Source organism: Tupaia chinensis, unplaced genomic scaffold, assembly GCF_000334495.1.
Source record: "Tupaia chinensis unplaced genomic scaffold, TupChi_1.0 Scaffold000078_1, whole genome shotgun sequence".
Lineage (NCBI taxonomy): Eukaryota > Metazoa > Chordata > Mammalia > Scandentia > Tupaiidae > Tupaia > Tupaia belangeri.
The window spans coordinates 6332906-6354111 of NW_006159539.1; the positions used below are offsets into that span (position 1 = coordinate 6332906).

Below are 21206 nucleotides of genomic sequence, written 5' to 3' on the forward strand. Positions count from 1 at the left end.
AAGTCTTAATTTCTTTCATTTCCTTTTTTAAGATTAGAGTGATTATTACGTGAATGTAAGAATGATCAAAACTTGATTATTCAACTCCCTCAGTAAATTCATAGCAGCTTCAAGGCCATGTAAACCCACCCAACTGCAGAAATTCCTTGTATTAATTCAATATCCCTGAAAGATCAACCAGTGTTTACTGGCAACGAGAGGTTCCTCCCATTTGGCTTCTAGAGCTCATTCTAATTGGTAACTAACTTTAATTATCACTAATCCCTTCCCTTCATGGTAGGATGAAATGTGCCACCGTATGACTCACACATGTGGAAAGGAAAGCAATGAAAAGTCATTAGTAGGACGAACTCCACTCAATTGGACCATAGACTTCTGATTATTTAGAGCTTGTTGCATGTGTAACCATGGAACCTGAGGCAAACGGTTGCTATGTTTCAAATACAACTAGGAGGTCTGAAAAATGACCTCAGAGTGAAAGGCACAGACTTCAACAGGAAGTTGGCTGCAGGCAACTTGTCTGGATCCCAGAGATACCCTGAGCAGCTCAAATATCCACGCTGAAATAACACCCAAGACGAAAAACGACAGGTGAGCAGAGCTCCAGGAAAGCTATGCACAGTAAGGTATTACAATGTCAACAACTTTATCTAGAAAGACATCAACAGTAATTCACATTGCTTACGAAAAGATAGTCATCTGTCAAATTCCTGGAAATATCAGTCTCAGAAAAGGTATTATATAAACAGTAATGAGAAAATTAAACTATGTCGTGTCCTCATTGAAAATCACCTACTTCAAAGACATGGAAAGGAGCAGACATGGATTAAGAAAAAGAATTCTAACTCTACTACTGTTAAGCTAACAGCCATTTCTGGGGCCTTCGGTACGTCATTTAAATGGGCCGGAGGTTCTCACACCAAAGGGCTCAAGCTGCATCTGAAGAGATACAGGTTCTAAGTCTATGCTTCTGTTCATAAACCCACAACTGTGACATTTTATCTGGTCTTGCAGATGACTTCCAAAGGAAAGATTTTATATACTTATAATGTAATTCATTTTACAGATTTTCCACTGGTTTATTTACTCATATCACACCTGTGGTTCAGTGGAATTGTTCTTATTTTCCCTTTCCTTTTTCTGTTGCCACTGCATTGAATAATCTAAATTACTTGTTTCAATAAGCATATTCTCCACATTTTTATCTTTTTCTAAATGTTTCTAAAATATTGAGGCAAAGAAAAATGAAAAGAAAAAAAATTCTTTTAGACTTTCAATTTGATTTTCATTTGGCCTACATTCTCTTTATTTATCAGGTTTTATATGAATGATACATTCATTCTAAGGTAAGCCCACAAGGTCAAATCTATATATGGTTATGTCACTGCTATACAGTATATGCAATGAAGACTTAAATTTCTACATAAAACCCCAGTTATCAAGGCAAAGAACAGGCTGTCAACATTTCTGTTTAATTAAAAATGTTACAATCAGATTTCTACCCAAAACCCTTGTCACCGATTCCAACTGTTTTATTTTTGTGTGTAATTACAAATACTTCATTTGGAAGAACACGTATGTCAGAATTCTTTTAGAAATTAATCTGACATCTCCTGGCCCATGAGGAAGGAAAAGGACTGAGGGTAAGGTAGGCTGTTAAAGGCAAATTAATTGAAATTCTCAACTCATATAAACTGTGCAAGAGATTGATGAATGTGATAGATGATAATGAGGGACCTGAGAAGATGAGGACTATGAATAAAGTCACTTGACTTGACAGACAAAAAAGTCCAGCCAGGTGGCATGGTGGTAAGGTGGCTGGACTTCACATGGGTGACTGTGAGGTTCAAGTGCCAGACACAATGGTTGAAAAACACTGTGTGCACCTGTGCACGTGTGCCCAAAATCCAGAAAGGAGAATGGATGAGAAGGGATTGCAGTGGGACCTCCCCTCTGGGTGCTTTCTCACTTTCCCTCACTCTTTCTCTCTCTAGTGATCACAAGAGCCTTCTAGCAATTTAAAAAAAAAAAAAAAAAGAAAGAAAGAAAGAAAAAGAAAAGCAAAAAGAAATCCAACACCTCCAAGTCAGGGGTTTTAAGAGGGTGGCAGCAGTGGAAATTAGAGACAATTTTGTGACAAGAAAAAGAAGGCAGGGAATGTGGGTGCTCTTGCAAGAACTCTAATAGGGATAGGAAGCAGAATGAACTGTTATTCCTGAACAATGTGACAAGATAAAGTATTCTTATCTAGGAAGAAGACACTTGGAATATATTTTTGAGAATTGAGAATTTAATAATGATATGTAGTGCACTTTGGGGTTCATTTTACTTTTGAAATGGTAAAACAAGGCCTCAAGGGGCCAGCAGGAGGCATGGTGCTTAAGGTTCTGGACTTACACATGGCTGAGTGTGGTTTGAGTACTAACCCGTGGCCTGAAAATCACACCAGAAACGTGTTTGTGTGTGTGTGCCCAAAATCCTGAGGTGAGAATGAAGGAGAAGGGATGTGGCATGATCATTCCCCTAAGGGGTGATTTTGGACTGATTGACTCACTCACTCACTCTCTCTCTCTCTCTTTCTCTTTCTCTCTCTCTCTCTCTGGTGAGTGCACATGCCCTATGCAAAAACCTTTTAAAAAATGTAAAGAATAAAAAGAATGTCTCAGATAGAAGGCAAACTCATTTTAATATTCCAGGTGACTAAGGTTTGGGGAAGAAATCAAATTGCAACATTTCTTTTTTATTTTAAGGTTTTTGCCATAGAGCGCATATGTTCGCTGGAGAAAAAACAGAGAGGGAAGATGAAAAATCATCCCCAGGGGGTGGCCACACCGTAATCCCTTCTCCTCCATTCTCCTCCTGGGGTTTTGGGCATGCATGCACATGTACCTAGCGTTTATTTCAAGCCACCAGATCCAATATCAAACTGTGACAAGTCCACTGCCTTAACCAACACACCACCTGCTGGCACGGCAAGATTTGTAATTAACAGTAATGCTGACAGCCTACTCTTTCACTTGGTGACTGGGGTTTTGTGTAGAAATTTATTTCTTCATTGCACATGCTACATGGCAATGACATGATCAAATATAAATATTTTCTTCATTTTAAAAAGTCTGCTTTAGGACCAGCAGTTAGCGTAATGGTTATGTCGCTGAACTCCCATGTAGTCGACCATGGCTCGAGTCCCAGACCCGGTGGCTTAAACTCACCCCGGGCGCGTGTGCGTGCATGTCCAAGATCCCAAGAGGAGAATGGAGGAGAAGAGACTGCAGCGTAGCCATCCCCCCTCGGGGGTGATTTCTTGCTTTCTATCTCTCTGTCTCTCTCTGTCTTTCTGGCAAGCATGTGCGCCCTATAGCAAAAACCTCTCCAAAAAAAAGGAGGAAAAAAATAGCCTGCTTTGATGCAATATTTCAATCTAAGAAAATGAATAGTATTCTTTAATTAACATTAAGTGCTACAAACTTGCTTTAGTGCCAGAGTGAGTGTATCCTACAGTAAGTACGGAATCGCAGTGAACAGCCTTACACTAACAGAAGTATCTCCTTCTCTCTTCCTAATATGCTCCTTGTATTCTGAAAGAAACGTGTCGCCCCCGCCTCCCCACCAAATTAACAATGTATACTTATTTCAGGCTTACCTGCTGATCAAACATCCTATGTTCTCGCTGGCCTGATTCCAGATCCTCTTCTGAGAGTGACATCAAAGAGTCCCCTCGTTCCTCACCACTGAAAGGGTGCCTGAGCTCTTTGGTGTTGGCAGGACTGACTCCTAGGGATGAGGATGCCTTGTTCCCGACACCATCTCCTCCTGTCAGACCTTCTAGACTGTAACTGAACACAGAACACAAGTTAATTCATTCTACCTGTGAGTCTCAAGAAGGAAAGAAGACACAAACCTGTTTTAGCTATCTCTCTCTGGCCTGTACATTTTTTGTACAGAACTGTCTGCAGGGACACAGCACAAAGGACTACCGCCTACTTTTCCCTCAGAGGTCTCAGAAAACTGAGAAAAAAGTACTCAACTTAGAATTCTTCCCTCATTCAACTTTATCCAAATATTGAACAAGATAAGATGATTTTCGTAGTTTTTTTTTTTTTTTAAATAGGCCACATGGGCAGACCACATGCATTTTATTGATCTTTTACATCTGTTTTTCCTTGATCTGATATAATTAATCTTTGCTAGAAATGAACTCTGCTAATGCCACATAATTAAATGTTGAAAAAATATAAGTCACTTCAGAAGGCAATGGTCAGGGACCAGCAGTTAGCGTAATGGCTATGTTGCTCAACTCCCATGTAGTCGACCGCAGTTCAAGTCCTGGACCCAGTGGCTTAAACTTACGCCAGGCGCATGTGCGTGCATGCCCAAGCTCCCAAGAGGAAAATGGATTGCGGCATGGCCATCCCCCCTGGGGGGGGATTTCTTGCTTTCTGTCTCTCTGTCTCTCTCTGTCTTTCTGGCGAGTGCACGCACCCTGTAGAAAAAACTCTCAACAATAAATAAATAAATCAATAAATAAAATGAAGGCGGCAATGGTCAGTTTGTGCTTGCGCCCGTGAAGTGGACCTTTATAACATTACACTCAACTGTCTCCTGTTGACCTTTATAACTACACAGGTGTGCTTCCATCCCAGAAAAACCGAGTGCTACTTGTAAGATCCTCTGGCTGGACAAGAACAGGCTTTCAGACAACTGTTAGTTGCAGACAGAAACACACAACATCTTAAACAACAAATGCTAAAAAGCTACTAAATCCAAGAGCTTAAAATTTTTGTGTTGGTGTTGGTAACAAAAATATATATACATATATAAAAACAAGAGACACCAACAGGGTTTGGTGTCTTAAATGGTCTCCCTTGGATAAAGATTTTGTGGTTTGCGAAGTGAAAAGCATTTTCTGTAAGCAAGAGGGCTACAGAAAAAGGTCAGTGATCTCACTAGGTCATTTACATCTATTGGGTCGCTGGGAAAGTCAGGACACTTTTCTGCACAGGAAAACATGGAAAAACACGTCAGGACTTTCCCCAACGACCCAATACTTGCAGTAATTAATTAGAAAACTCACACCTGTTAAAACTACGGTGGAAACATCTTTAACAGAAGCACAATTTCAAAACAGAGTTGTGGCTGAGCCTGTCCTCAGTTAATCGCCAGCTGGAATTGTACACTCTAGCTATTTGGTTACCTCTAGGTGGGAAATTAAACTACCAGTACAGTCATACGTGCCAGGCCAGAGGGCTTATATTGGCTCTTTTTTGGGGGTAAATTATTTATGAATTAAAGCCAGATGTCTCTATTTTCTCTACTGGGTAAATTAAACAATAGATATGTTTTTGTTATTTAATACAATATAAATCATAGCTAGCAGTAATTATTTAAGAAAGGGGTCTAAGTGAAGAAGAAATTTGGTTTCTATTGTGAATTACTGGAAAAGCCCGAGAAAGCCAGATCCATGCTTCCCATGAAACTTAATCCCAAAAATATTTCAGTAATTAAATCTGGCTGCTTACTTGAAGAAAAAAAATGAAACAATTAGGAGACTCTGAATTTGGAAGCTAGAGAGACTGTGGGTTTGGAAGCATACTAGAAAGCAGTACGTATTATTATTATTTGCTGCCTTACTTCTCTCGTTGTCTTCCTCAGGACCTGGGAATTAGGACAGACCAACACAGAGAGAAGCGGTCTACCAGAGCACGGAGACAAGTCTGTGCAGGAAACACCAAACCGACACAGCCACTTGGGACAAGCAGGGTGCATCGGGGCCCGCCATCCAACTCCAGGCTGCGCCCCTTGCCCTGGTTAGTGACGCCCATAGCGGAGGTAACGGAACACAAAGCAGGCTGCCCAGATGCATTCCAGCCACATGGAAGCCAGCTCCGAGCCACGGCCAAGGTGCCACAGGTGGCTGGACGTGTCACGGTACCATACCTTCGGTAATTAAAGTCAGCACTCCGGGCAGCAGGGTACTGCACACCAGAGGGACACCAGCTCATACTGGGGACGACATCGAAGGCAGAAACACAAGTGGAGGGAGAGAAGAGGAAACAGGGACGGGGTTACTAGGTTTCAAGAGAGGACACGGTTAGAGACAGATGGGCTTATTTTAACCCCAGAAAATTTAGGAATGTAACACTGAGAATTTAGAAAAAGGCTAGAAGCAGCGGCATGGAAACTTTCAACGGTTCTACGAGTGTCCCCATGAATCATGTTTTGGAAAAGACAAGGTGGGCTTTTCTCAGGATAGCCAGTCAAAACTGAGAGCAAAAATTGTTTCTAGGGAACCCTTGGCACAGAGGCCTCTCGGGGACGGTCTCTCCACACACCCCCACTCCCACATCGCTCTTACACCGTCAGTCTACCCAGACGGCAAGGATCAATGGCAATCTGCACTGGGTATGCTCACCGCACCGTCTTTTTTTTTTTTTTTTTTGGCTTGTATTTCCATAAAAAAATCCATCTAAACCAGAAAACTCACAGGTCTTATGTGAAAAGGTCCCCAGACAATTCTCACATTCATCCTCAATCCCTACTCACTAGACCCTCATGTTAAAGATATAAGGCTTTTAACGACGGTTACTGTTCCTTGTGTTTCAATGACGGTGAGTTTTATGGTACCGAATTAGAAATGTGTTTTAATTTCAGAATCACCTTCCCCCCAAGCTAAAGATCAATCCATTTGACTATCTACTTCCTCAGTTATGCCAATACTGGCATCTATTCTTAGACAACTGGGAGAGGAACCACCTGCTAGGGCAATGGCCACGCCACAATTTCTTTTCCTTCATTCTCCTCTCCCTCTAATCCTAACGAACTGTAATTGGCTAAAAAATAACCTCTTCAACATATAAGGTACTCCAGGAGGTAAATGCACCAACAGGTCAAGATTTTTGATTAATAAAAGCTATCATTAAAAAACAAAATACACTATTTGGACCCCAGAGTTCTAAGTGATGTTTTGTTTTCAGAGTAAAAGCAGAGATCCTAGGTAACAGTAAAACCACTCAGTTACCTCCTGAATCTTGCAAATGGGAAGGCCTGCAAACCCTACAACAGGCCTATCTTGACTGTATCTAAAAACACTCCTTTGTGGTCACATAGAGATTATTAAAGGAAAAGTCAAGAAAAATGATAGGAGGATGTAAGAGCTACCACTAGGTGTCTTCTAAAAGCAAATCTTTAAAATATAATTTAGGTTGCATAAAACCTGTTAAATCAGATTAAATTCACAGCATAAAGCTTACAAATGCAAAAGCAGAAATACACAGCTGAGACACGACTCTAGTCTGGTAAGCAGGATCAAAAAGACACATTTATATGCATACGTAAAAGTAAAATGTATTTTACACATGCACACATGACTTGGAAGTCCCTTCTTTGAAATTATTAACGTATAACTCTCCAAACTGTTAATACATAGGCATATTATACCTAAACATCCAGTTTTTAAATTAAAAACAAAATGTGGAGGGGCCAGCAGGTGGTGTGATGATTAAGGTGCTAGACTCCCACAGGTTTGAGTCCCAAACTTGGTGGCTTGCTTTCCTACTCTCTCTCTCTAGTGCATGCACGCGCGCGCGTGTATGTGCTCTATGGCAAATTAAAGCAATAAATAAAATAAAGAAAATAATTATTTTTAATAAAAACAAACAGAATGTGACACATCAATAATTAAATACACAGTGCCAAACTGTCATTTAACAAAACAATCTCCTCTGGCCTGGCTACAGTGGCGTGCAAGAGACAATGGTGCTGCTTGGTAGAGGGGGTCACATGGGAGGCCATGGCTCAGTACCCAGCCCAGCCTAAACAGCCCAGGTGTGGGGGCCTGCTCAGATAGCCCTAGCTAAGAAAGAGGCAGGGACAGGAGCATGACAGGTGTCTGGTCAAAAACATCTCAATATCATTGGGACCAGCAGTTAGCGTAATGGCTATGTCGCTGGACTCCCACATAGTCGACCGTAGTTCACGTCCCAGACCCGGTGGCTTAAACTCACGCCGGGCGCATGTGCGTGCGTGCCCAAGATCCTGAGAGAAGAATGGAGGAGAAAGGATCGCGGCATGGCCATCCCCCTGGGAGGTAATTTCTTGCTTTCTGTCTCTCTCTTGTCTTTCTGGCGAGTGCACACACCCTATAGTAAGAAAAAAAAAAAAAAAAAAAAAGATTTATAAAAAATAAATAAAGAAAAACATCTCTATGTCATTAAAACAAAAACAAACTCCTTAAAACTGAAACACTCATCTTACTATCAAGTATATGACAATGAAGTCAACAACTAGATATAATTTAAGATAAATAGAAAGAAGAGAAACCTTGAGACAGATAGAGTAGGAATTTTAGTTTTTGTCTTATTGCTTTCCTAGGATCCAGGAAAGAAGCTGCAGCTGGTATACCATGTCTCCACCCTTCCTATGGTCAGAGCATTTTTGAGACCCTCATTTCATCAAACCCTCAATAGTGGGGGAACTATTTAATAGTTCTGCCATTTTATTTTGAGATTTAGGAAGTTTGACATGTATTACAAAACAAATCTTCTCCCCTTCACCTTCTAATGTTTATTGACATGTTCTAATTTTATACAACTCCACCTTATATACACATCATGGTTTTCCTACAACAGTAAGTATTAGCAAGGTGAAACTGTGAGGTCAAGTGGTTGCTGACAGTTACACCCCTGTGCTAACCTGGACTGCATCCACCGACTAGTGATCTTGGCCCCTGTCAAGTGCACATTTCTAGAAGTCTGTATCACAAAGTTTTAATAAAGTCAGACAAATACCCTCCAAAGGGTTTAGATGCAGTCTACTGACACAGACATGAACAGCCGGCTCCCCTGAGGAGCAAGTTAACTCGTGGGATGACTATCTGAAACTCATGGGAATATTTGAATTTAAGTTAAATTTCTGGCCTAAAATCTAAAATTAGAGGCAGCGTCCACCAGAAAAAGGGAAAGTAGGAAACATTACAATTTGCCTGCCTCCCAAGAAATTGGCTTAGCTTGGTTTAACGAACAAACAAAAAGATTTGGGGACAGGCAGATGGCAGAGAGAAAGGATCGTCACGGACTCTCACATACTAGACCGCAGTCTGAGTCCTGGACCTGGCGTCTGGAAACTCATGTTGGGCGTGTGTGCGTGCATGCCCAAAATTGCGAGAGGGGAGTAGAGAAGGGACTACGGTGTGGCCCTCATTCCTGGGGGGTGATTTCTCACTGTCTCTCCGTCTCTGTCCCTCTGGCGAGTGCAACTCCCTATAGCAAAAATCTCTTAACAAAAAGATTTAAAAATCTCTCTTAATCTGAGAAGCTAACAGTAATATAACCATACTTTTTAGATTTCTAAATGTTTTATCCAAAATATGGCACAATAGGTCAGATAATTCAGACTTATGAACAATGAAAATCAAACAAAATCAGCATTTGGAAAACCTGAGGCAAATCAGCACTTTGTGATGAGAAATTATTTCTCAGGTTATAAATGACCTATTTTAACTATGAAATTTTACCAGAGAATAATAATTATAAAATTAAAAGATGGCTTCTTAATAGAATGAAACCACCGGGTGGCACAGCAATAAACTCTTCCTTCCCATTATTAAAGTATATGCTGCAGGACCAGCAGATGGTGTAATGGTAAGGTTGCTGGACTTCCACATAATCAACCATGGTTCGAGTCTCGGACCTGGCAGCTTAAAACTCACACCAGATTTGTGTGTATGTGCCCAAAATCCCAAGAGGAGAAGGAATTGCAGCATGCCCATCCCCACGGGGTGTGTGTGTGTGTGTGAATTCTCGCTTCCTGTCTTTCTCTCCAGAATGCACATGCCCTATAGCAAAAATCTCTTTAAATAAATAAGCAAACTAACAAATGAATAAATAAAGTGTTGAAAATATCTTCAGACCTGTGAATGAACACACTGTATTTCTGGTTCTTTTTTGGAAAGTAAAAGAACTTCCCTGGGTCTATGAGGTAGGCACAACACAGACAATTCTTTGAACTCCTCTTGAGAAAACTGAGCAAGACCCTAATATGAGTTATCTGAGCACAAGTAAGTACAAAATGAAAACAATTTTTTTCTTTAAATTTATGGATAACAGAATGGAGAAAAGCTTTAGATTAAATAAACCATTTCATATGGAGTAGACATGGGCAATTAATAACTACCTATATTTTATCTGCCAGAATTATACGTGACATAATTTTTAAGAAGACTGTCTAAGCAGGGTTAATTAAGCAGGAGATGTTTGTTAGTATATGCTCAGAGGCAACAGGGTTAGTCCATCGAGGTAGTGAACTCTGTACCTTCTCCTATGAATGGGAGGTCTCCTGACAACATCCCCAAGAACTCGCAATGAACTGAAAATGAATGGTGCAAGAGGTCAGTGTTGCAGGTGACACAAAATGAAATACAAATGCATGAAACATACAGACACCACACTGGGAAGAGAGATGGTCCTCAAACAGAAACAGCACAGAAAGTAAGAGAAATTAAAGAATGGGTGGAATGAGAACAACATCAGAGCCAAAAAGGCCTGACAAATTCTACTGGGCTTCCTCTTTGCTTTAAGGAGTCACTCAGATGATAAATTATGAAACTTGTTAAATTCTTAAAGTAAAATGAACAGAAAATAAAATTGCCATTCAAAGCCCTAAAAGGATTTTCTTAAGAATTCAAAACTTAGGTTTGCACTGTGTACAGGTCATGCAGTAAGAATTAATCAAGCTGGGCTGGCCGAGAGCACAGGCCAAGCAGTTTGCAGATTCCCACGTGGCTGACCAGGGTTTGAGTTCAGGCCCTAGCACCTTACAGGCCAGGTGTGAATGTGCATTTCCAGGACCATGATGGGATGGAGAACAGAAGGAAAAATGAATTATGTGTAACCACACCCGATTAGGGGTTTCTCTGTCTCTCTCTTGTACATGCATGTACCCTTTGACATAAGAAGGAAAAAAAAAGAATTAATAGAACTAAGTGAAAATTAAAACTTTTCATTTCATTATCTACAGAGGTTATTAGGACAATGGTTCTAGGTAATTTTTAAGAAGTTGAAACAGAAGATCCCATGATATTATACAAGTTAAAAATACAAAAAACTTACATAATAGCTTTCTGGCCTCAGTTCAGTTTTAAGGTCACCATGTGATTCTTGGGCAAATCATTTCATCTAACCTTCGACTTCCTCACCTGAATAACAAGATCCCTACAGCTCTGAAACCAGTCATGACAAAGGGATCCATACTGGGGTAGAAAGAAAATTGAGTGTATATAAAATAAGCCCTCGGTCGTGGATGTTGTTAGCATCTAAAGCAAGAATGTCCTGGCAAGAAGTTATCTTTGCTTCAGGAAGAGAACTCTGGATGTACAAATCATTCCCTATGTCATTATATTTTCATTATATTTTCTGCTGCTGAGAATTTTTATTTTTAAAGGAACATGCACTGGGAAGGAAAAGCATTTACAAATTGCTTTTGATACAATCTAGGAATTTGAAATGTACACAAAAACTGTCTAGCTGATAAAGCACAATGCTTATTTTTACAGTTAGCATCCTCAACTCCGCTAGAGAGTAATACGGACTTGTAGAAGGATTTGACAAAGAGCCAGAAACCTAGATTCTACTGACCCTGGGTAAATAACAGAAACTATCTACACCAGCCTTCTCTTTTGTAAACATGGAGATAAGACCTAAAACTCAAGGAGGACTAAAAACTTATGCGAAGTGATGTGTTGTTGTAAGAGTCTGGGAAGACTAATGATTCAGGATAGAGTGGGGCATTACTGTGAGCTCCAGGAAATCAGGGCCTGGGTCACGTTAAGCTCAGAATCTCCAGAACGTGGAACACTGTCTAGCGTATAGTGCACACTTAATATCTATTGGCTAAATAGGAGAATGCATGAGTGAGTGAATGCAGTTAGATTATGTGTTCTCATAATCTTAGTATTTTTAAGGAGGTTGTGGAATTTTAAATAATAAGCAAATTATCACTTCAGCTGAGTTGTTTACATCAATTGTTTTAAAACAACTGACAGCCTCCTCACCTAGCAGACTCTTCTCATTAAGAAAAAAGCTTTGGGAATAAACATAACCCTGTAAATTACAGGAGGTACCAAGGTACTCTGTCTCCAGAGCTAAAACCACGTGCTTAAACTTATGTAGGTAGCCAGTGCTCAGAAATCAAATCCAACTTACCTGTGTACAGCCTGCTCCCAACCAGGACTAAGACTGGGGCACGCTTACACAGGGGTTTCTGACAAATTTATGAAGCACGCACATTATGAAAAAGCTGTAGGTGGATTTCAAAGCATCTTGTGTACCACAAAAAATCTGCACTTTAATCCCATTTCCTATGAACTTTTTGAAGTGCCTCTGTAAATATCCCCAAGAATATATGTATGACATGTGAGAAAAAACCGTCACGTATGACTGTTTAATGGCATGTAAGAGATTTTATGCCTTCTTGAGGATTAAACATCAATAACAGATTTTATCAACTTCATCAGAAACAGAGGGATTCCAGTTTCTGCAAGCACTCTGAAGAACAGATGTGCTAAGACTGCAAGACTTCATGTTTATTTCTTATTCAAAATTGTCATGAAACTGTTCCCTCCGATATTTTCGAATACATGATCTCATTAATAAATCCAGCAAAAATAAACACTGCCATTTATTAAATACTCACTACCTTACAGTCATACTTTGCTTTACTGTTAGAAATAGTCTGAAAGGTAAGTACATTATAGATGAGAACAACTACAATTCAAAAGGGTTGGTGCTTTGCTCAAAGTCATTTACATATTAATTACAAAAGTGGAGTTTGAACACTGACTCCAAAGCCTCTATTCTTTCTTTTTTTTCTTTCTTTAATGTTTTCTTCTTTGTGTTTGTTCTATTTTTATTTTTGCCATAGGGTGTGTGTGCTTGCCAGAGAGAGAGAGAAAGTGAGAAATCATACCCCAGAGAGGGGATGGCCACACTGCAATCCCTTCTCCTCCATTCTCCTCTTGGGACATTGGGCACACACACATACCCGCCTAGTGATTTTCAAACTGCCAGGTCCAGGACTCCAAGGCCAGTCATGTGGGAATCCTGGGCCTTAACCACCACACCACCTGCTGGCCCAAATAATACGTTTTTAATGTAACATTTTTTTCCTTCTTTTTTTAATAGGTATGTTTTTCTAATGCCAAAGGGTACATGTGCACATGAGAGAAAGAGAGAGGAGAGAGAAAGAGGGAGAAAGCACCCCTTGAAGGGACTCAGTCACTCCACAGGCCTTTTCCCTTCATGTCTCAATACTGACAGGCTCCTTGGCCTGTGCATGCTCACCCAGGACTCGAACCCTGGTTGGCCATATGGGATCAGCTTCTTCTACATAGTGCCTAACTACTGCAGCACAGGGCCAGCCTTATATTCTTTCTAGTCCCACCTTTCCCCTAAAATCTTTTACCGACAAAAATAAACCAGAAACGTCTCGAAAGCAAAGAGACACTGAGACACAAAATGAACAGCCTCCGGTCTCACCTCCGGTGGTTCATCTCCGCATCGCTGGCGGCATTCTTCCCAGGACCCCAGCTGTGCCTTCGGAAAGGGGACAGTGACCGCATAGAGCTCCTCAGGACAGAGCAGTTTGCAGGCACTTCGGTGATGCTGTCCATCTCCTCCTCTTCCATTTCACCTGCGCCTGGAGGCTCACTCTCACTTTCTCGGCCCTCGGCTCCCAGCCCAGGTCTGTAGAAGCCATCGAGGCTTTGCTGATCTCTGGACCTGTTCAGCTTGGAAATCTGGGGGAGGGACACATCACTGCCATGAGAAGAATGTCGATCCAGGGACGCTGCGTCATCAGTGGAAGAACTGGATCCGGTGATATCGCAGACCGACTGCTCTTCCTCAGGCTGTAAGGAAGAGAAGGCACACGTGGTGGAAACTGGCAGGACCAAGCGGACAGCCTCAGTTATTTCAGATCAAGTCCAAGGCTTCCCAGTGAGTCCCAGACGGGCAAGATCATAACTGGATTCGACCAAACAATGGGAATTGTTTTCGAAAGCATGATCAAAGTGGAATTCAAATGCCTTGGCCTCCAGTAAAGGAATGGTCTAGGTCTATCCTCTTACAAGAGGTACTAGACTAGAAATAATGTTTTCTTTCTTACAGAGGGGAAAAAAATGTAACTTACGTCAGTTTTTTTTTATATATAGCCAACACCATCAACCCAAATATGGAGCAAACCCATTTGTCTCTTGGGTTTCTGCCATGTGAAAACTAAATTTGTATCATAATATGTTTAATCATTTTTTTAAATAATTAATTTTATTATTATTATTATTATTAATTTGAGAGAAACAGAGAAAGAGAGAAAGGGAACGTGAGAAAGCAAGCTACCAGGTGCGGGACTCAAACTGTGGTTGGCCATATGGGAGTCCAATGCCTCAACCACCAAACCAACTGATGGCCCTGGTTTAATTATTTTAACAAAGTGATATGCTCAGCTACAACAAATAATGGGTGAAGTTAGTACTTAAAAACCAAGACTGTGATTATTACACCAGCCCTAGCAAAATAAAAACTCACCTTCCACTGCCTGAATTTCTGATTCCTAAAACCATATCCAGATGGGCCGAATGGATCCCACATGGCCACCTGTGCAGTTCAAGTACCAGACCCAGTGGCTTGAAAAGCACACCAGGCTCCTGTGCATGTGTGTCCCAAATGCCAAGAGGAGAATGGGGAAAGAGGCATGTCCACCACCCCTGGGATAGGTGGGTGCTCTCGCGCTTGCTCTCGCTCTCGCTCTCTCTCTCTCTCCAGTGAGTGTACAGGCCCTCTAGCAGAGAAAAAAAGAAAAAGGAAAAAGAAAAACCCAGGGACAAACAGCAGGAGCATCAATAAAGGAAAATGTGTTTCGAGCCTGTTCTAAGGAAAGGACTTCCAGGGAAACAGAAGCTCTGAGTCAGTTTCCCCTTGTGCATTTGTCACCTATTCTTCTTAAAAGGTAGCCCTTTCCCACTTTGGAAATGACTCACAGCCAGTGGGATTGGAGCGGCTGCACTTGGGCATCCAGTCTTGGAAGGATGCAGCCTTGAAAAGTGACTTGCTATCTTTCTGGCACTTTCATTAGAAACTGACGAACATAATTATTTTTCATTAGAAAAGTGGGAAACTCTTTGGTGGCCTGTTTATACAAATGAAAAGGATGGGGGGGGGTTATCTAGGACACATCCTTATCCCAGCCGGTTCTTTTACTGTGTGCTATATTTCCTAGGTATGCTCTCCAAACTCTGAATATGGCTAGTAGTCTTCGCTGCAATTACATTCTTTCTCTAGTCTTGGATTCCTGTAACAGTAAAGTTCACATAGTAGAGTATTCTTACACTCAAGTACTTTACTGTATCATTCCACTTTAATTCTGAGCTGGTGATTATAACTTAAAAGGAACAACGGGAAAAAACTGAGACTCGAGACTGAGCTCAATTATTAAACACTAAGGCAAATTGTTTCTTTAATCTTGGATTAAATTTAAAGATGGCTCTAACTTACATTTTCCCAGGATTTTTAAGTGGACGCAAAAGGGTTTCACAACTTCATCAGCTCTCTATACAGTCTCTGCAGAACAGAACGTAGTGGCCTAACCAGAAACCAATCCCAGAACAGCCATGGCCTTTCTAGAGCTGGGTGTAACTACGGACAAGGCTTTTCCCTCGGCCTACCTAATATGAAAGACTTAAAATAGATGATCTTTAGATCTGAAGGAGGTAGAAATTAATCTAAGGTTTATTCAAAGATAATGTCAATTTAAATAATGGATAACAGGAAAGAAGAAAATCAGAGTTTATTACACATTTAAATGTTTTCTTAAGTGCCAGAGGGCATGTATGCTTGTTAGAGACAGAGGGAGAGAGGTTGAGCAGCCCCAATGGTGTGTGGTCATACTACAATCCGTGGTCCTTGATCTGTCCATCCTGTCAGGACTTGAGTCATACACGCATACTCGCCTGGCCATGTGGGACCTGGCTCCCTTAACCACTAGGCTACAGGGCTGCTCCTCATTTTTTTTAGAGAGAAAATTCCTTCACAGTCCCTGAATCTATTAGTGCTAACGCTCTTAGATTTGTTAAATAATAGAGATTATTCCATCCCTTGTTCTCTCTGGCATCTGAGCTCCCATTTAAAAAGGAAAGTACTAAGCATGTGGGACTGCTGTTTTCCCACTAATGAATTAGAAAGGGAAAAAACTTATGGCTTCATTAGGCTGGCCCCATGGGATAGTGATTAAGCACTGTACAGAGAGAGCCAGATCCCATGTGGCTGACCAAGGTTCAAATCCCAGCCCAGCGGCAACACACTGGGCATATGTGCCCAGGATTCTGAAGGAATGGAGAAATGCAGAAGAGTGGAGAACAATGTGACCAGGTCCTGCTGAGGGAGTTTCTCTCTCCGGCATGCCCATTTGTCCTCTAGTGAGACAGACAGACAGACAGACAGACAGAAATGAGCACCCTCCATGGGTCTGGTCACTCCACCACCCCCTTCCTCTAGTCCTCCAGCCTGCCAAATCGGAGTCACTTGAACTGCTGTGCTGTGTCTGCTGTGTTTCAGGCTGACCAGGCAGGGGATCCGAACTTGCCACTGTGGAATCCGACTTCCCTCGAATAGGACATACTGCTGAGCCACAGGGCCAGCTCTGTGTGTGTGTGTGTCCATGTGTGTTTCAAAAGAAATTTTTGCTATAGGGTGTGTGCACCCACCAGAAAGACAGAGAGAGAAAAGAGAGACAAAATGTGAGAAATCACCCCCTCAGTGGAGATGGCCACATTGCAATCCCTTCTCTTCTATTCTCTTCTCGGGATTTAGGGCATGGATGCACACGTGCCCGGCGTGAGTTTTAGGCCGCTGGGTCTGGGACTCAAACTACGTGGTCGACTACGTGGGAGTCCGGCCATGTAACCATTACACCATGTGCTGGTCCTGTATGTGTGCTTTTTAAAGGATAATTTTTCAACTTGTTGATCGCATACTTGAGAGCAATCTACAACACATGAAAGAAGTTTCCTTCACAAATTTTCTTAGGCAAGTTACTCTGATTTTTTTTAATCCACTGTAGATGCATTCTGCAACCTGGAGGACAGCTCTGATTTAACTCTCTTTGGAAAAGAGGCAGCAAGTGTAAATTTATAAACTGCACTTTCTCCGTTAGTGCCAAAAAAAAAAAAAAAAAAAAAAAACTAACCATTTCTTCTCACTTGAAAGACAAAAACCTTATTTCTTGCTGGTGATCTACAGAGAAAACGACCGTAGGAACAGCAGATATTCATGAAAATAAAGACAAAGCTCCTAACACTGACCAGACTCTGACTTTCTAGGCACACACTGAACGGAAAGGCACAGTTCAAGTGAAAAGTTCATGACAAACATTACAAGTTTCTAAAGAGACCTCTTTAAGGCCAGAATCACACACATGCTGTGGGAAGTGACCTGATGCACCCTCATGGCTGACAGAAAGGGATGCTGCCATGTCCTGCCTACTCATTATTTCTGAGAGAAAGAAAGAGAGGGGGGGACATTCTGATGTTTTGCGGCATGTGCTGTACGGGTGACCCCTGAGGAAGACTTTAAAGGACATAGCTAGAGGCCCATCTGCCACTGTCACACTTCTAGACACATCAGTGGCTAGTAGAACAGCTCTTGGTGATCGAGAGCCAAATGACACAAAATGAACAGATTCCAGAGCAAATGTTAATCAACTGCAGAGTAATTTTAAATCACCCTCTTATTAGCCAGAGTCTTCACTTCCTCTGGGATATAATGAAAGTAAAACCACCTACCTGTCAGGGTTGCTGGGGAAAAGAAATGAGGTCAAATAAGTAAAATATTCAGTTCAGTGTCTATGGCACAGTAAGTGCTCTGTCAATATTAGTTTGTTTCTTTTCTTTTCCTTTCAGAAGTAAGCCCCTGCTCTCCTAATTCTAGAGAAAACATTTATTGCAAAGCCCTTCTGATTGTAAAGCCCTTCTGGTTGCAAACCACCCTGGTAGGGTGGTATGAATACTAAGGAGAAAAACCCTCTCTCTCCCTAGGCCATCTAGATATTCTCGTGCATGCATGACAAAAGGGAAATGAATCCACTTCTGATTTTCCCTAAGCACTGTGGTATGAAACATAGGTAGAAGTTTATTTGGGGTGAATGCTTCAACTTCTAATAGCTCTGTCTAGTCTTCCTGAAAAAAAGTACCAAATCTAGCACAAGTCATTTGTATGAACAGCCTCCTTAAAGGCTTTTGGCAGGTTGGATGAGGTGCTAAAATAGAGAAAATTCTAATTGTCCATCGCTAGGAAAACCATTCAGTTTAATCACCAGAAATAACCAGCACTTCGAAGAGATGGCAGTACCCATGACAAGCTGCCGTGCACGGAGGAAGCAGCAAGCGAGCATTTCTTAATGAAGACACCTTCATTTTTAAAAACCTTTTTACTATGAAAACTTTCAAACACACATGAATGTTTAACAAATCTCCACGTACCATGACCCAGCTTCAGTGATTATCAATAATCCCAGTTTTAAGCTGGAACTTAAAGATACCATTCAATCTGTTTATCTAAGACAAAAGCGGTATGTTTTTAAGAGATATGTACTTTCAGAATGGACTTCTTGGGAGGAATAGGAGTTCTCACAATTAAAACTTCAAAGCCATGGAGGAAATTACCCAAATTCTGACACTTAAACCAAGGGGCCAGCACTTGGTGTGGTGGTTAAGGTGCTAGACTCCCACATGTCTGACCACGGTTCAAGTCCTGGACCCAGTGGCTTGAAAATCACACTGGGCGCGTGTGCATGTGAGTGCCCAAAATCCCTTGAGAAGAACGGAAGAGAAGGGACTGCATCATGGCTGGCCCCTCTAGGGGTGATTTCTCACTGTCTGTCTGATTTTTACTCCCTAGAGTAAAAATCTCTTACAAAAGTAAAATAAAACAAAACAAAACAATTTAGAGAAGAGCAGATCCTCCCCATGTGTGGCGTTTTTACAGAATCCCCTGAGTCAATTCACAGTAAGAGTGACAGAAAGCCTGACGTTTACACTGTGCGTTCCCAGGGACCTTGGGAGAACAATGAGTCCAAGAGGAAGGAAGAAGGTGGGAGAGGGCTAGGGAAGGTCAAACGGGACCCTGAGTGCAGCTGGACAGAAAGCAAGGAAGGTACCCAGGGAACACTTGCACACACTTCACTGTGTTCCAGCGCGGATTCCGGAACCTTAGCCTCCCTTCAGAGAGCTCATTTTAAAAAAAAGAATTATTTAATTTTACTTATCATTATTTTTTTAAAAATTGCTATAGGGCATGTGTACTCACCAGAGAGAGAGAGACAGAGATAGGCAGAGAGACAGAAACAGAGACATAGATTGAAACCGTGATTGGCCATGTGGAAGTCCAGCATCCCAGCCACCGCTGTCCCTCCTACTCTTACCTTGAACACAGCATCTCACACGGCCTTGCATAACTTAATCATCTGCCAACAAACCTGCTCTCACCACTGCTCCCGAGTCATCACGAAACCAGAATGAACGGTCTTCACAGTTGCCATGATGTTTCCACCCCCTCACCCCTTTACTATTAAGAAAAACCACACACGCAGCAGATAATTGAGTACCACTGCTGTGAGAGAGCCCTCTATTTTTCTTAGGGGATGAACCAAAACTTGCTGCAACTAGAAACAAGCAAATGCAAGCACGCCGCCCCATGCCCCACTCCTTTAGCCAGCCTCAAATCATCCGCAGACATGAGCCGATTCATGTGGATGGGCTTGTCACCATGGAGAAAGTGTGGATTCCCAAGCAGGGATCTAGAAAGTTCCAGCTAAGCAGGCTAGCTGAGGACGGGTGACATCACCACGCTGAGCAGCGAGCTTCAGGCCTAAACACATTAATCACAAATGACTCTCTGGTTAGTTTATACACATGACCTCATAGAGTCTGAGTTGTGGTCCCGTTGGCCCACTGAAAAGTGCTCATTGTCATCTGACTTAACTCATTTTAAAAGGAACTTCCATTTCTTTAGACTTCGATGTGAACTTCAAAACCTGCATTGTAACCAACTACAATATTGAAGGAGGGAAAAAAAAAAATTGGCCAGTGACTTATTCCAAGATCTGGCAGGCTGGAGTTCCCTTCTTCAAAAGAGAACACTGACAACTCTTCCCAAGAGTGAATGAGACTCTGTTAAGGCTGGCAAGTTACCAGCAGGGGCCGCCTGCCGAGGGCGATCGTTGCTTTGGGAAGACGAAGCACACAAGAGAATGGAACCAGGTGGGAAAGTTTTACGGAAGGCCACACAGGGACATGGGAGTCACGAGACAGAAGTGAAAGGGCGGTGCACCCAATACCTTTGAGAAGACGAGGCTGTCCATCTCATCACTGGGCGAGTGGAAGAGGTCAGAATCACTCCCAGACGCTCTTTTCAGGATGCCTTCTTTTGAGGCACAATCTCTGTCGAGTCCAACATCCAGAAAGTTCTCACATTCTGAAAAAGAAAATTTATTCTTAAATATTCACTTTCTATCCATGCCAGCAACTAACCTTTCAAATCCCTCTCTTGCTCTTTCTTCTCTTCTTTCATTTCCTCTTCTTTTTTTAAATATTAAGACGCTGTGAGACACTGCCAAGGAGCAGTTTGGGGAAAGATGATTATTCCACGGATTGAGGCAGGGAGGGGACGGTTTCAAGATGATGCAAGCCCATGTGCTGTGCACTGCAGTTTTAGTATGGCTACATTATAATAAGGACCGGTAATGGCCTATGGCGCAGAGGTTGGAGACCCCTGCTCTGAAGGACACGGTGAAACCGGTGGCGTTTGGCTCTGCCGCTGTACTTCCAGGCTGACACACATACCAGATGAGTCATGAGTTTGCCATGCTTATCTTAGGTACAGAAGGATAAAATGATCGAGGACCACAGTCTATCTATATTTAGGGATGGGAATGGTAATCGTTCCCTTGGAGTATTTAGGGAATTGTTTCCTTTGCCACCCAATTCAAAGTACGAGGAAACCACGTGATAGGATTTGTGGCCAATTCCTGTTCTGAGACTAAAGGCTCTTTCTGGAAACTTGTCACTGTATAAAAATAGTGGGATAAAAGACAAAGGGGAGGCACATACCTGATTAACATATCGGTATACTCAACTTACAGGTTCCACTGAGATGTAATACTTT

General features: G+C 41.8%; 1 protein-coding gene across 2 annotated transcripts in view; it reads right to left on the minus strand.

Annotated features, from left to right (window-relative positions):
• The window catches only part of AKAP13 (A-kinase anchoring protein 13), a 231889-nt gene that overhangs the window by 77768 nt on the left and 132915 nt on the right, over positions 1–21206 (minus strand). The window contains exons 9-12 of one of the 2 annotated variants that reach the window (XM_006142666.3): positions 20380–20516; positions 13530–13900; positions 5938–6003; positions 3644–3836 (exon numbers count right to left, since the gene is read on the minus strand). In XM_006142666.3, the coding sequence (XP_006142728.1) occupies positions 3644–3836; positions 5938–6003; positions 13530–13900; positions 20380–20516 (767 nt within the window). The remainder of the gene's footprint in view (positions 1–3643; positions 3837–5937; positions 6004–13529; positions 13901–20379; positions 20517–21206) is intronic. The other variant, XM_006142667.3, reaches the window with a different exon arrangement.